General features: G+C 34.9%; 1 protein-coding gene across 1 annotated transcript; it reads left to right on the top strand.

Annotated features, from left to right (window-relative positions):
- Window positions 1-1,312: 1,312 nt before the first annotated feature.
- LOC7463030 (probable WRKY transcription factor 3) lies at window positions 1,313-6,442 on the top strand. Its single transcript, XM_024598510.2, has 4 exons — window positions 1,313-2,179; window positions 3,291-4,012; window positions 4,100-4,258; window positions 5,874-6,442. Exons 1-4 carry the CDS (start codon window positions 1,712-1,714, stop codon window positions 6,154-6,156), a joined length of 1,632 nt encoding a protein of 543 aa, XP_024454278.1. The 5' UTR covers window positions 1,313-1,711; the 3' UTR covers window positions 6,157-6,442.
- The last annotated feature ends 6,233 nt before the right edge of the window (window positions 6,443-12,675 follow it).

The following is a 12,675-nucleotide window of genomic DNA, read 5'->3' as shown; positions in this document are numbered from 1 at the left end:
ATTGTATGCTTGGAAAATATTGCAAAATAATAAATGAAACATTTTATCTACAATTTTATTCTTTTGTTTTATTCTTTTTTTTTTTTTGTGAGAATGTTACTACCAAACAAAATGAATTTTTCACAATGTGAAAAAGTACTAAAATATCAATATACACAAAATTTAAATACACAACTGCCATAAATATTTATTCGGGGTTTGAAATTTACTTCTGGGTGCAAAACACCAGAAAATACTGGCAAATTCCTGTAGGATCACGCGTTCCTCACGCACTGGCTGATTCGTGGAGGTAAATAGGTGAGGGCTAGTCTTGGTGAGGGGGTTGGTTAATGGCAGTGTTGGTTTTGGTTCCAGTGGAGGTGCTGCCAAGAGAGGGACACGGTGGAAGGAGGAGATGGCAGTGAAGAGAGACGCCGTGTGTGGTGGTTGATTTCAGCTTCAGGTAGGGGCTGCAAGTTTTGATCTTGGAGGAGAGAGGCTACAGCCGTGGCTATTTTAGGAGAGATGGGGCTGTCTAGGGCAGAGTTGGTGTGGAGTGTGAGCAGGCTCTGTTTTTTTTTTTTTTTTTTTCTGTTTGTGTTGAGAGCTAACACATCAGAGAATACGTTTCTCTCGTTTTTGTGTCACCAAGAGAATCAATTGGGATCAAAATTCGGCCGCACGAGGATCAGTCGCCTCTGCTCAGCCCTGAAATCTTAACAAAACGACCGTTTTGTTTTCCCTCTGCTGTGTATCTTCAACGCGTGTTTTCCCTCTCTTTTTTAAAACGCACCGTTTTATCTTAGGTGAAGCTACTGTTTTCAGCCTTAGGTTTTTTCTTATTAAATTAGTCCCGTCTTCATATAAGTCCCTACATTTCAGCGTCTTTTGCGATTCAGTTCTTGACGTTTGAATCTTCCTCAATTCGGTCTAGTTCTTTAATTCTTCATTTTTAAATTCTTTAATTCTTCATTTTTAAATCAAATCGACTTCCAATTTCAATATTTTCCTCAATTAAACTCTTAATTAAAATTTTAATTAACTTTTATATATATTAATTTCATTAATATATATATATATTAATGATTTTCAAGATTTTTTCTACACAACAAAAATTAAATTAGAACAAAGAAATGATTAAAATAACTAAATTTATTTCATAACTCATGCAAAACTCAAATGCATTTCTTTTTCATTGTACAAATCAACAGTTCAAACATAAAACAAGTAAGTGGTTAGTTACCTACCATATCCTAAACAAGAATTGGTCATGTGCATCTAATTCTTAATTACTTGCATTCTAAATCTATAACATGAAAGAAAAGAGGACATTACCTTTTGTTTCGGAATTTACATAGAACAAACGAAGAGAAGAAAGCTTAGACAAACCAGTCCTCGATCTATCTATCTATTTTCACAAGATTTATCGCTTGTATTCTCCAAAGTGAATCTTGTACAGACTTGGGACACTAATGGAAACTCATTTGTTTCACAGCTATATTGAGGATCTAAAAATAATTAGGGACCAGTTCGAGACTTCCATGACACAGATTTCTTCATCTTCATCTTCATCTTCATCTTCTGGTCGGAGACAGACAGGGTAGAAAGGCAGAGTTCATCAGACTTGAGAGATCGAAAAGAAAACTCCTTTCCTGTTTTCACACACAACATAACCTCAACAACAAACACTGCAATTAGCACCCAAAAAAGGGAAAGAAAAAGAAGAAGAAAAATGGCAGAGAAACAAGAAAACCCTACAACAGCAGCCCCAGCAAAGCCTACAATAACTCTTCCACCAAGACCATCTATGGAGACCCTTTTCACAGGTGGTCTAAGTCCTGGTCCTATGACTCTAGTCTCCAGTTTCTTCGCTGACACGCCCTACCCTGAATCTGATTACCCTTCTTTCTCTCAACTTCTTGCTGGTGCTATGGCTTCTCCAATTGCCCGGCCTGCTTTTTTCACTGACAATTTAATACCCAACAACAACAATACTAATACTAATACCAATACTAATACTAATACTACCACTACTGCTATTCCTTCTTCAAAAGAAGATGGTATTAATTGCAATAGCAATCTGGGTTTTAAGCCAAGTAGGCCTACGAATTTGGTGGTGGCTCGCTCTCCATTGTTTACTGTCCCTCCTGGCTTGAGCCCTTCTGGTTTGCTTGACTCTCCTGCCTTCTTTTCTCCTCGGGTAATTCTGTGTTTTTTTTCCCTTTTTGTTTTTCGATCTGTGGATTTGGGTTTTGTTTATTGTAATGCTTCTTTGTTAATTTTTTTTCTTGATTGGATGATGATGGTTTGATTGCTTTAATTTTGTATGTGAGGATTTGTTGCTTGAGTTTGGTAATATAAATGCTTTGATCTTTTTTTTTGTTAAGGCAGGGAATTGTCAGCTTGTTACTTGGTGGTGCTTGTTTTCTTGGTTTACCTTTCAGATTGGTTTAAAGAAGAGCGATGCTGGTTTGTGTGATTATAATGTTCTGTTATTGACAAAGATTATATTTATGAGCAAGTAATATTGAATTGCTTTTTCCCCCCCGAATTAGAAGACTTTATTTTGGGATGCGATATAGTTCCAAAAAGGGAAAGCTTCTTAGGAGTTTTGATTCTTAAACTTGAGTGTTCCAATATTTGATTTTTGTTGCTCGCCAGAACATCTGGACTGGAAAGCAGCTAAGTTGATTATCTTGTAACTGCATGAAATGAAAATCATTTCTTGTTTTGTGCTCTAACGCGTGAAACCAAGCAAAGTGTTATCTGTTCCTCACCCAAATTGTGGCCACTATTTCATTCTGTTGCTTTAAACATACAAGGTCTTATTTATAGGGGGCTTCAATCTTTACCAAGCATTGTTCTCTATCTTTTTTTCTCAAATGAGGAGAACTTTGGTGTAGCATAAGCTTGTCTTGGAGTTGGAAATGGTTGGTTGGCTAGTTAGGCTGATAGGAAGAACATGATCTGGGCTAATAATTTGATAAAAAAAACTCAGCCAGATGAGATATTCTTTTACCTGTATCTTGTTTGAGCACATAATGCTTATATGGAAACTATTGGAGTGATCTACTGGTACAATATATATGATGGAATTGAAACTTTCTTGAAAATTTTGTTGAATACCAATCCTAGAACCTTAGAAAGAGATGGCCTTTCCACAATGGATGAATGTGGGGGCATGTTTCCAAGTGTGGAAGTATATGGCGTACCACCGGTGCTTGCTACCATATTATTGAAGCGATGACCAGTGTTAGCAATCATGTGTGTGTGTGTGTGTATGTGTATTTATACCTCTATTTCCCATGCAGAGTTCCTTTGGAATGTCCCATCAGCAGGCCTTGGTGCAGGTTACAGCTCAAGCTGCATTATTTGCCCAATCTCAAATGCATATGCAAGCTCAATATCAGCCTTCTTCAGTAACAGCAGCTAAAGAGTTGTTGACACAATATCCATCCTTTAACCCTGGTGAAGCTTTGCAACAGCAGCAGCTGATGCCACCCTCAACCTCTGATGCGCAGAATTCCATGGTGGAACCAGCAGAGTTTTCTCATTCTGAAAGGAAATACCAACCTCCTGCTGGTGATAAACCTACTGATGATGGTTACAACTGGCGTAAATATGGTCAAAAGCCTATCAAAGGTAGTGAATATCCAAGAAGCTACTACAAATGTACACATCTAAATTGCCTAGTAAAAAAGAAGGTTGAGCGTTCCAGTGATGGCCAAATAACTGAAATCATCTACAAAGGTCAGCACAACCACGATCAACTCAACAAGCTTTCAAAAGATGGTGATGATTCAAATGGAAGTATTCATTCTCAGTCTAAGCCTGAAGTTGTTTCACAAGCTCATGCTGGTAATGTAAACAAGTTGACTGAAACATTACCTGCTCATTCAGTAACTAGGAGGGATCAGGAATCTACTCAAGCAGATCCCTCAGAGCCACCTGGATCAAGTGACAATGAGGAAGCAGGTAATGCAGCTGTGCAAGAAGAAGAGAGGGGTGATGATGAGCCAATCCCAAAGAGAAGGCAAGTTTGGGATGTTTCACTGTTTAAAATCACACATATCTCCTTTTTTCTGATAATTTTCTGAGAAAATTTCTTCTCGGAGCGCAGGCAAATAGATGTTGTGACATCTGAGGTGACTTTACCACACAAGACCATCACAGAACCAAAAATCATCGTCCAAACTAGAAGTGAAGTTGATCTTTTGGATGATGGCTACAGGTGGCGCAAATATGGCCAGAAGGTGGTCAAAGGGAATCCTCATCCAAGGTAATTAGTGGTTTACTTAATTTTGTTTATGCTCTCCTACACTGTCCAGGTATGCAGGTGTATCCTAGGGTCCTTTCCGTGAGCATAATACTTGCACATTACAGCATATGCATCATCCCAGATCCAACTTCTAGCACCTTGTCAATTTAAAATACTCAAAATATTTGGAAGGTTTCCATCCCCTCTAGTTTTTTAATTTTTTTTTTATTTGAAAAAAATGTAAACTCTAGAACATGAGAAGGCTAATACCTAGTTATGGTTTCACAAATCTAGGTTAGATAGGAGAAATTGGAGAGAGCCTATTATTCAGCTCCTTTTTGCACGAAGTTGCTGTTCTCAAGATCAAATTTTCAGCTCTGTAATTGCAAACCAGGATGTTTATTATTGCATTGGTTTGCCATCATTACCTTAAATCTTCAATTTAAGAGTTGTATTTTGATTTTTAAAGTAAAAGGTAGACGATGGTGGTTTAAACTTTGGGGAAGAAAATTGAATCAGGTAGCACATGTAAGAGAGGGGGCTATAAAGATGAGCCTTTTGAGGAATAAAGACCATTATGCTTGAAAGTAAGGGCTGCTAAGCCTATATATTTATGACATTAGAGAACCTGTTTTGAAGGGATTTAACACAACTAGAAATTAATGTTAGATTAAATATTAATGTTACACAAATGGTGACGATCAATACTCAAAACCTTGATTGTAACTCAAGCAGAGTTAATTTCTGGGCTGAAGTTTTGAATTGAATTTCAGAAAATGGAAAGAAACCAACGGACAACTCTATCTTTCTTGTCTATTTGCTCCATTTGACATGCGTAATAGCTTGCAGAACATTGTTTATCTGGTTCATGACAATTAGTACAATTATTCAGTTATTCAATGCTGATCCTTCTCTATGAAACTTGCTGATGACATGTGTTAGGCCACCTTTCAGAAGAACTTTCTCTAAACAATTTGTAATTGACCACATTATGATTGTCCATTTTTTGAACATTTTGATAATTAATTTGCTAGTTAAAGCATAAAATCCTTTAGCTTTCACGGTGTCCTTGATATCAGAATATTGAGGCATTAGGGAGGGGAAATTTTTTAGTGTCTATTCTCTTCTTGCAATTAATAGTAGTTAAAATTATTACAAAGTCTTATTTCTTCCACCTGGGTTGCAGTGAAGTTATTTCTGATTTTTATCTGGTTCTACAAAGGGCCTTTTATATATATATATCTTAAATCATGAGCTGATGTCAATTTTCTCATGCATTTGGCCACGTGCCTCTTTTCATCTTTTATGTTGCCAATTTTAATATCTGTGTTTGTCTTAGCTTAAAGAATTTTTTTTTTATATTGCTTCATCTTTGATCACCTCGCCTAGTTCTGACATGAAAATTGTGTTTAGTGCGTCAACTAAGTTGGGCAATTTTCTAGTATACTCCACTTTGTAGTTGACTCAATTAAACTGTTCACAGCTCTTGCCTGTAATGTCGCAATCAAATCTTGGCATGTTTTCCATGATATTTGTTTCCTTCATTCAGAATATTCTACTGCAATCAAATTTTCATGCATTGCATTTTGCTTCATAGCTTTCTGTGAGAACACTAATGCATTCTTTATGTCAACAGGAGCTATTACAAATGCACCAGTGCAGGATGCAATGTTCGTAAGCATGTTGAGAGGGCCGCAGCTGATCCCAAAGCTGTCATAACTACATATGAGGGAAAGCATAACCATGATGTCCCTGCGGCTAGAAACAGCAGCCATAACACAGCCAACACTAATGCAGCACCATTGAAACCTCAGAAGGTGGTGGCTGAGAAGCATCCCATGCTCAAAGGAATGGATTTTGGCAACAATAACCAGAGACCACTGCTTCTACAACTAAAAGAAGAGAAAATTGCTGTATAAAATACTCTGCTGATACCTGCTAGACAATTACATCGTTCTAGCCAACTAACATGGTACAAAGAAGAAACATGGAGAAGAAGAAAATTATTTGGAGTCGTGAGAATCCAGAGATAATGGTTTTGTTCCTGTATCTGCTTTGTTGCTGTTACTTTTTTGGGATAAAATGTAGTGATAATAGTTGCTGCATCTGTTGACCATTTTTGTCAAGAAATATTGTAAGTGCTGCTGTATATGATTGATTGTTCACGCCCAAGTGAAGATGACAAGAACTAATGTTTAAAGATAATCTATCCTTGTTGGATCTCTTCCTGTTCTACGAGCATCGAAGCTGTCGCACCAGAGTCCCCAAGGGATTATTATATTCATTGAAATCCCATTTAGAAGTCAAATATTGCGATGGATGATGATGCCTATAGTCAATGTTTGATGATAATTTTTATTTGTATGCATATTATGTATCCGTGTGACCATACCAAGTTGTTGAACCCAAGGGATTAAAGAACATAAAGATCCACGAACAAAATCGGACACACGACCGCGAGGATATCTATTAATGTATTACTAGTATATTGATATATATATTAATGTATTACTCTATGCTCTGGGTTAATATTAAATTTTATTTAAAATATTAAAAATATAAAGAATGTTTTAAGCGTTTTAGATATGATACCTAAATAATTTGGGTTTTGCTTATTTACCAGATCCAAGTAAACGTGGGTCAGTGTAACTTTTTGAATTTAAAAATAATAAAACCAATACCAGATCCAAGAGCTTGGGTATGGCCGCCAGACCCAAGCCGCTTGGGTCTAGCATTGTTGTCAGGCCTAGGCACTTAGGTCCTACCGGACCTAGGCATTAAGTTAAAAAAGAGAAAAAAAAAAGAAAAAAAAAGAAAGAAAAAAAGAGAGAAGATAGAATTTCTATTGAAGGAATAACAAATTCATAAATATAAAAAATAAACTATTTTAATCGGAAGATATGATTTGAATTTTTTGATTTAAAACGTTAAATTAGATTTTTATGATGATTTGTTGTTTATAAATAATTTTTAAACTTGAATTTCTATTTAGAATATTTAAAGAATAGTTTAAATGTTTTTTTCTATAAAAAAAATTATAAGTCTTGGCATTATAAAAAAAAAATTATGAGCCTTGGGTCTGGCACCCAAGTAATTTGGGTCTTGCTTGTTTACCAAACACAAGTAAAACGTGAGTTCAACGCAACTTTTTGAATTTAAAAATAATAAAATCAATGTCAGATCAAAGAGCTTGGGCATGGCCGCCAGACCCAAGTCGCTTGGGTTTGACATGGTTGTCAGATCCAAGCACTTAGGTCATGCCAGATCTAGGCATTGAGTTAAAAAAAATAGAAAAAAAAGAGAAAAAAAGAGAGGGAAGATAGAATTTTTATTGAAAAAGTAACAAATTCATAAATATAAAAAATAAACTATTTTAATAGGAAGATATGATTTGAATTTTAGATCTAAAACGTTAACTTAGATTTTTGTGATAATTTGTTGTTTATAAATAATTTCTGAACTTGAATTTCTGTTTAGGATATTTCAATGATAGTTTAAATATTTTTTTTATATATATAAAAAAAAATTATAAGTCTCAACATTTTAATTATCACCTGCTTAGACCCAAGTCGCTTAAGTCTGGCATGGCTGGCAGAATCAGGTGCACGAGTCTGGCAAACCATGCCAGATCCAAGGTGTGTTGGTTTGGTCTAGCCTTGTGTCTGATAGCCATTCTGACCCAAGGTGATGCGAATCTCGTGATCACGTGGTCATGCAACCCACAATCAAGATTGAGATCTAATCTCGGAAAGCCGAAATAGGTCTGATAGAAGTGTGACACAATGAAAACCTGCCCCAAGGTACCAATACTATTGGAATGAAGTAGAATGACGCCACAAAGCCAGTTCATCTTTGATAAGTCAGATTCAATTCGTTCAAGAACTGAAGAATGTAAGAATCACTCTTACACATTAAAATTGAAAAATTTAGAAGTATTATTTATCAATGATTGCTGAAATTTAGATTTCATATGTTTAAATAGTTCTTAAAAATTAACTCTAATGGATCTACATTTGTGGGTTGAACTGGCCCACATACAAAACGGACCCAAAAACCCTAAACTGAAAAGCCCATAACCTGATCCAAACAAGCCTCTAGCTCAAAATAAAGTTTTAATTAAACTCAAACATGAAAGAAAATAATAAAAACAACTAATTTGTCATTAAATAGCACCAGCCCTACTTTCCTTTTGTAGTTAGGATGAAAAAGGAATCCTTATAAGAAAAGGATTTTGGAACATTAATGAATCATTGCCACTCTTGAAAATTATGTTTCAACTCATTAAAGATTCTTATGGAACTAGAAAATTTCCAAAACAAGTTGCCACATCCTTTTAGAAAAATTATCCTTGCCAAATAAGAAGTCCACAGGTCAAAATGAAGTAAATAACAAAATTTATACAGCCTGTTCTAACCTATATCGCAAGTCCATTCCGAACTCTGATTCATCTGAACATTTACCCTAACATAGACAAATACCTCTGGAATTGTTTGGTAAAGTTTCAGCTCAATCCAACGATTGGATTTGGAGTTATTCTCAATGGTGTAAAACTGGACGGTATAAGTTAAAATTCAAATCTGACCTTGCTTGGGTCATATCACAAGGTTGAACCGTATCATTCCCTCCCTCTTCAAGAAGATTCACCCTTAAATCTTGAATAGGATTAGTAGCAACTTCATTAGCCTCTTGTTTAAGCCTTTGGAATTCCCTTATTACTAACACCTTTCTCGAACAACATTGTATGGAAGTAGTGACTGATAAGAATTTCAAATAAGCACGTCGTACTAACCACTTGCGTACATACTTTTGAATGATAACAACAGTGACTCTCCTTTATCTTTCACTTTTTTAGCATTGCACCTTTTTTTCCCATGAAGTTTGAAGATTATAGAATAATCTTCTACACTTATCAACTTCTTGTTCTAAAACCCCTAAACCATGGCTTAGTTTTTCGTATCCTTGAGCTAGAATCGTCCTTCGTTTCCTCTCCTTTTCTGAATACATGACACAAATAGAAAAAATAGAAGAAGACGAAGACACAACAAGAATAGAGTTTACGACAAGAAGAACACTGATTTAGACTCGAAATTACAAATCTGACTTTTGTTTGGATCAGAACTGATCGAAAACAAACAAATGTGAAAGTGATGAAAATAACTTAAAAAATAGCCAAATATCCCAAATATGATGATAATATACTGGTAGGAACAAAATCAATAGAAATAAAACAAGTTTTGAAAGATAACGCACAACAAACCCATTATGGCAAGACAAAACCTGATTCTGGAAGCTAAAGAAAATGGTATCCAAATGACCTCAAATTTCATATATAGTATTTGGATACCAAGAAAACAAAAAAATCTCAGTTTATAGGTCGTTCTATTATATCTAGGTACCTAAACCTTTTATATGATCAGTTTGCGGCAGAATTGAACCTCTAATTAAAACCTTAAGAAACCAATATCCAAATAAGCCCATATTAAATATATGATGTGATCTTACTCCCAATAAATAGAATATGAAGTTTCAATTGATTTTGAGGTGATTTTCTTATAGTTCACTAAGAGTTGTGTTTCTACGGCAGAATTGAACCTCGAATTAAAACCTCAAGCAAATGATATCAGAATCAGCCCAAATTTAATATATGATGCGATCTCACCCCCAATAGATATAATATGAAGTTTCAATTGATTTTAAGGTGGTTTGCTTATTGTTGACTAAGAGTTGTGTTTCTGCAGCAAAATTGAATCATCCTTCAAATTTCATCTAATCTCTCTCTTTTACTATATGCTACTGATATGATTAGAGACAGTAACAAGATAAAATATAACCTTTTTTTTTTCTTAGATGATGCAGAAACAAAGAAAGAGAAGATGAACGACGCAAACACTGAAAAACTTAAAGAAACACTAAAAAAACAAAAATAATAGAAGGATATGACCTTGTTTCGGAGCCTAGCTCTAATACCAACTGCTACGAACCTCGTGATCATGCAGTTACACAACCCACAATAAAGGTTGAGATCTGATCATGAAAAGTCGAAATAGGTCTGATAGGAATGTGATACAATGAAAACCTGCCCCAAGGAACCAACACTATTGGAATGAAGTAGAATGATGCCACGAAGCTAGTTAATCTTCAATAAGTCAGATTCAGTTCGTTTAAGAACTGAAGAATGCAAGAGTCACTCTCACACGTTAAAACAAAAAACAAATCAGAAATAATATTCTTCAATGGTTGTCAAAATTTAGGTTTCATGTGTTTAAATAGTTCTTAAAAATTAACCCTAATAGATCTATCCTTGCGGGCTGAAATGACCACATACAAAACTAATCCAAAAATCCTAAACTAAAAAGCCCATAACCTGATCCAAACAAGCATTGGATCCTAGCTCAAAACAAAGTTTTAATTAAGCCCAAACATGAAAGAAAATAATAAAAATAACTAATTTGTCATTAAATAGCACCAACCCTTCTTTCATTGTGTAGCTAGGATGAATAAAGAATCCTTATATGAAAAGGATTCTGGAACATTAGTGAATCGTTGCCTCTCTTGAAAATTATGTTTCAGCTCATTAAAGATTTTTTTGGAACTAGAAAATTCTCAAAACAAGCTGCCACATCCTTTAAGAAAAATAATCCTTACCAAATAGGAAGTTCACAGGTCAAAATGAAGTAAATAATAAAATTTGTACAGCCTGTTCTGACCTATATCGTAAGTTTTTTCCGAACTCGGATTCACCTGAAACTTTACCCAAACATAGAAAACTATCTCTGGAATCTTTTGGTAAAGTTTCAACTCGATCCAACAGTTGGATTTGAATTTATGCTCCACAACGTAAAACTGGATGATATAAAATTTTACACCAAAATCTGAATCTGACCTTGCTTGGGTTGTATCACAAGGCTGAACCATATCATAAGGTGCTTGGGTCTGGCAGCCATGCCAGACCCAAGAGCCTTGGGTCTTGCAACAATGTTAGACCCAAGGTATTTGAGTATGACAAACATGTCTGATTTGACAAACAACAAACAAAGAGGACAATTGTGTACTTTAGTTTTGAGGAGAGAGAAAAGAAAGAAAAAACAAAAACAATCTATCATCAGCGGCAATCCAACCATTATTTGTTTACACGCGCTACATCATGTAGAAGAGGGCACGACTACGCATTTAGTGAGACGACGAATGACCAGATTTGGCCACCAGAAAGCATCACACGCATCTCCATAATGGCGTGGGCGCTGACCACTTGCTGGGGAAGAAAAGGAAAGCTAAAGAAACGTCTCTTGAAAAGATGAGACAATCAATTACAATCCATAATGAAATGTCTCTTGATTTATAATGATTTTCCTATACCATTTAGCTTTTGTTATAATAACATATGCATCATCATCAACAAAATTCTCTAATCTTTTAAACTTTGTTCCAAGACAATCAATTTTTAACAAAAGATATTCATCATCATTGAATATATTTATGAACACCTATAAGAATCATTTTCTTCCTTATTTCTTCATCTAGGTTGAAACATAGATCACTATTAAACAAAATTTTATCTATAATAGATTTTTAACCATATATAATTATCGATCACCAAAAAAAATTTCACTAATTGTTCAAGTCATGTTTCACTATTGTTAACTTTTGTTTAAGCTACCCATTTACATATCATATAACTACTCCACTTGCCTTTGAAGCTTCTTTGTTTTCCCAGGGTTACTTTTATAGACTGGTCTATTAGGAATAGTCGAACATGGTACTAGGTTAATTTGATGTTATATTCCTTTTATAGGTGGCATTCCACTTAGAATTTTATTAGGAAATACATCTTTAAATTCTTATAACAAAGAAACACAAATACTAAGAACATAAGAATCAGGTTTGTTAGCATTAAAATATGCCTCCTTATACAAGAGTAAAATCATAGGCATATAAGAAAAATAAGCATGTGTAAGATCACTAGATTTTACATAAAAATTAAGGTGTTTCCTTACTTTTCCTACACACTTATTTTCTCCCCACACTTGGCCTTCCCCTTTTTTTTTTTTGGTCAAAGCTTCAAATTTATCTTTAATGGCCGAAACTTTACCCTTTGGTGTTTCGCACTCATTGCTCACCTTGTTTTCACTCAGCCTCACATCCTTACTATTATTTTGTAATAAAGCCTATTCGACTTCATCTGCTTTTTTCAGCTTCAACTAATCTTTATACACTTGTTTAGGTGAAAATGTTGCTTGTATGTTTTCCCATCCTTTTCCAGTGTATATCTATTTTTAAAACCTCATGTTTTGCTTTCTTGTCAAATTATCAAGGTCTCCCCAACAATAGGTGTGCAACATGCATTGAATAACATCACACAAAACCTTATTCTTATATCTCCCTAATGAGAATGAGATTAAAACTTGTTTAGTCACCCTAACTTCTTCAATTTCTAACCA

The sequence above is a fragment of the Populus trichocarpa genome, chromosome 4 (assembly GCF_000002775.5).
Source record: "Populus trichocarpa isolate Nisqually-1 chromosome 4, P.trichocarpa_v4.1, whole genome shotgun sequence".
In the NCBI taxonomy this organism is placed as follows: Eukaryota; Viridiplantae; Streptophyta; class Magnoliopsida; order Malpighiales; family Salicaceae; genus Populus; species Populus trichocarpa.
The sequence above is the reverse complement of the archived record's forward strand: the minus strand, read 5'-3'. Positions and strand labels throughout refer to the sequence as shown.

What these genes read in the sequence shown, in the direction of transcription:
- LOC7463030 (XM_024598510.2), top strand. Translation starts at nt 1,712, where the DNA reads ATGGCAGAGAAACAAGAAAACCCTACAACAGCAGCCCCAGCAAAGCCT. An exon ending in CTGCCTTCTTTTCTCCTCGG is followed by an intron (nt 2,180 to 3,290) that starts GTAATTCTGTGT and finishes TTTCCCATGCAG; the next exon opens with AGTTCCTTTGGAATGTCCCA. An exon ending in GAGCCAATCCCAAAGAGAAG is followed by an intron (nt 4,013 to 4,099) that starts GCAAGTTTGGGA and finishes CTCGGAGCGCAG; the next exon opens with GCAAATAGATGTTGTGACAT.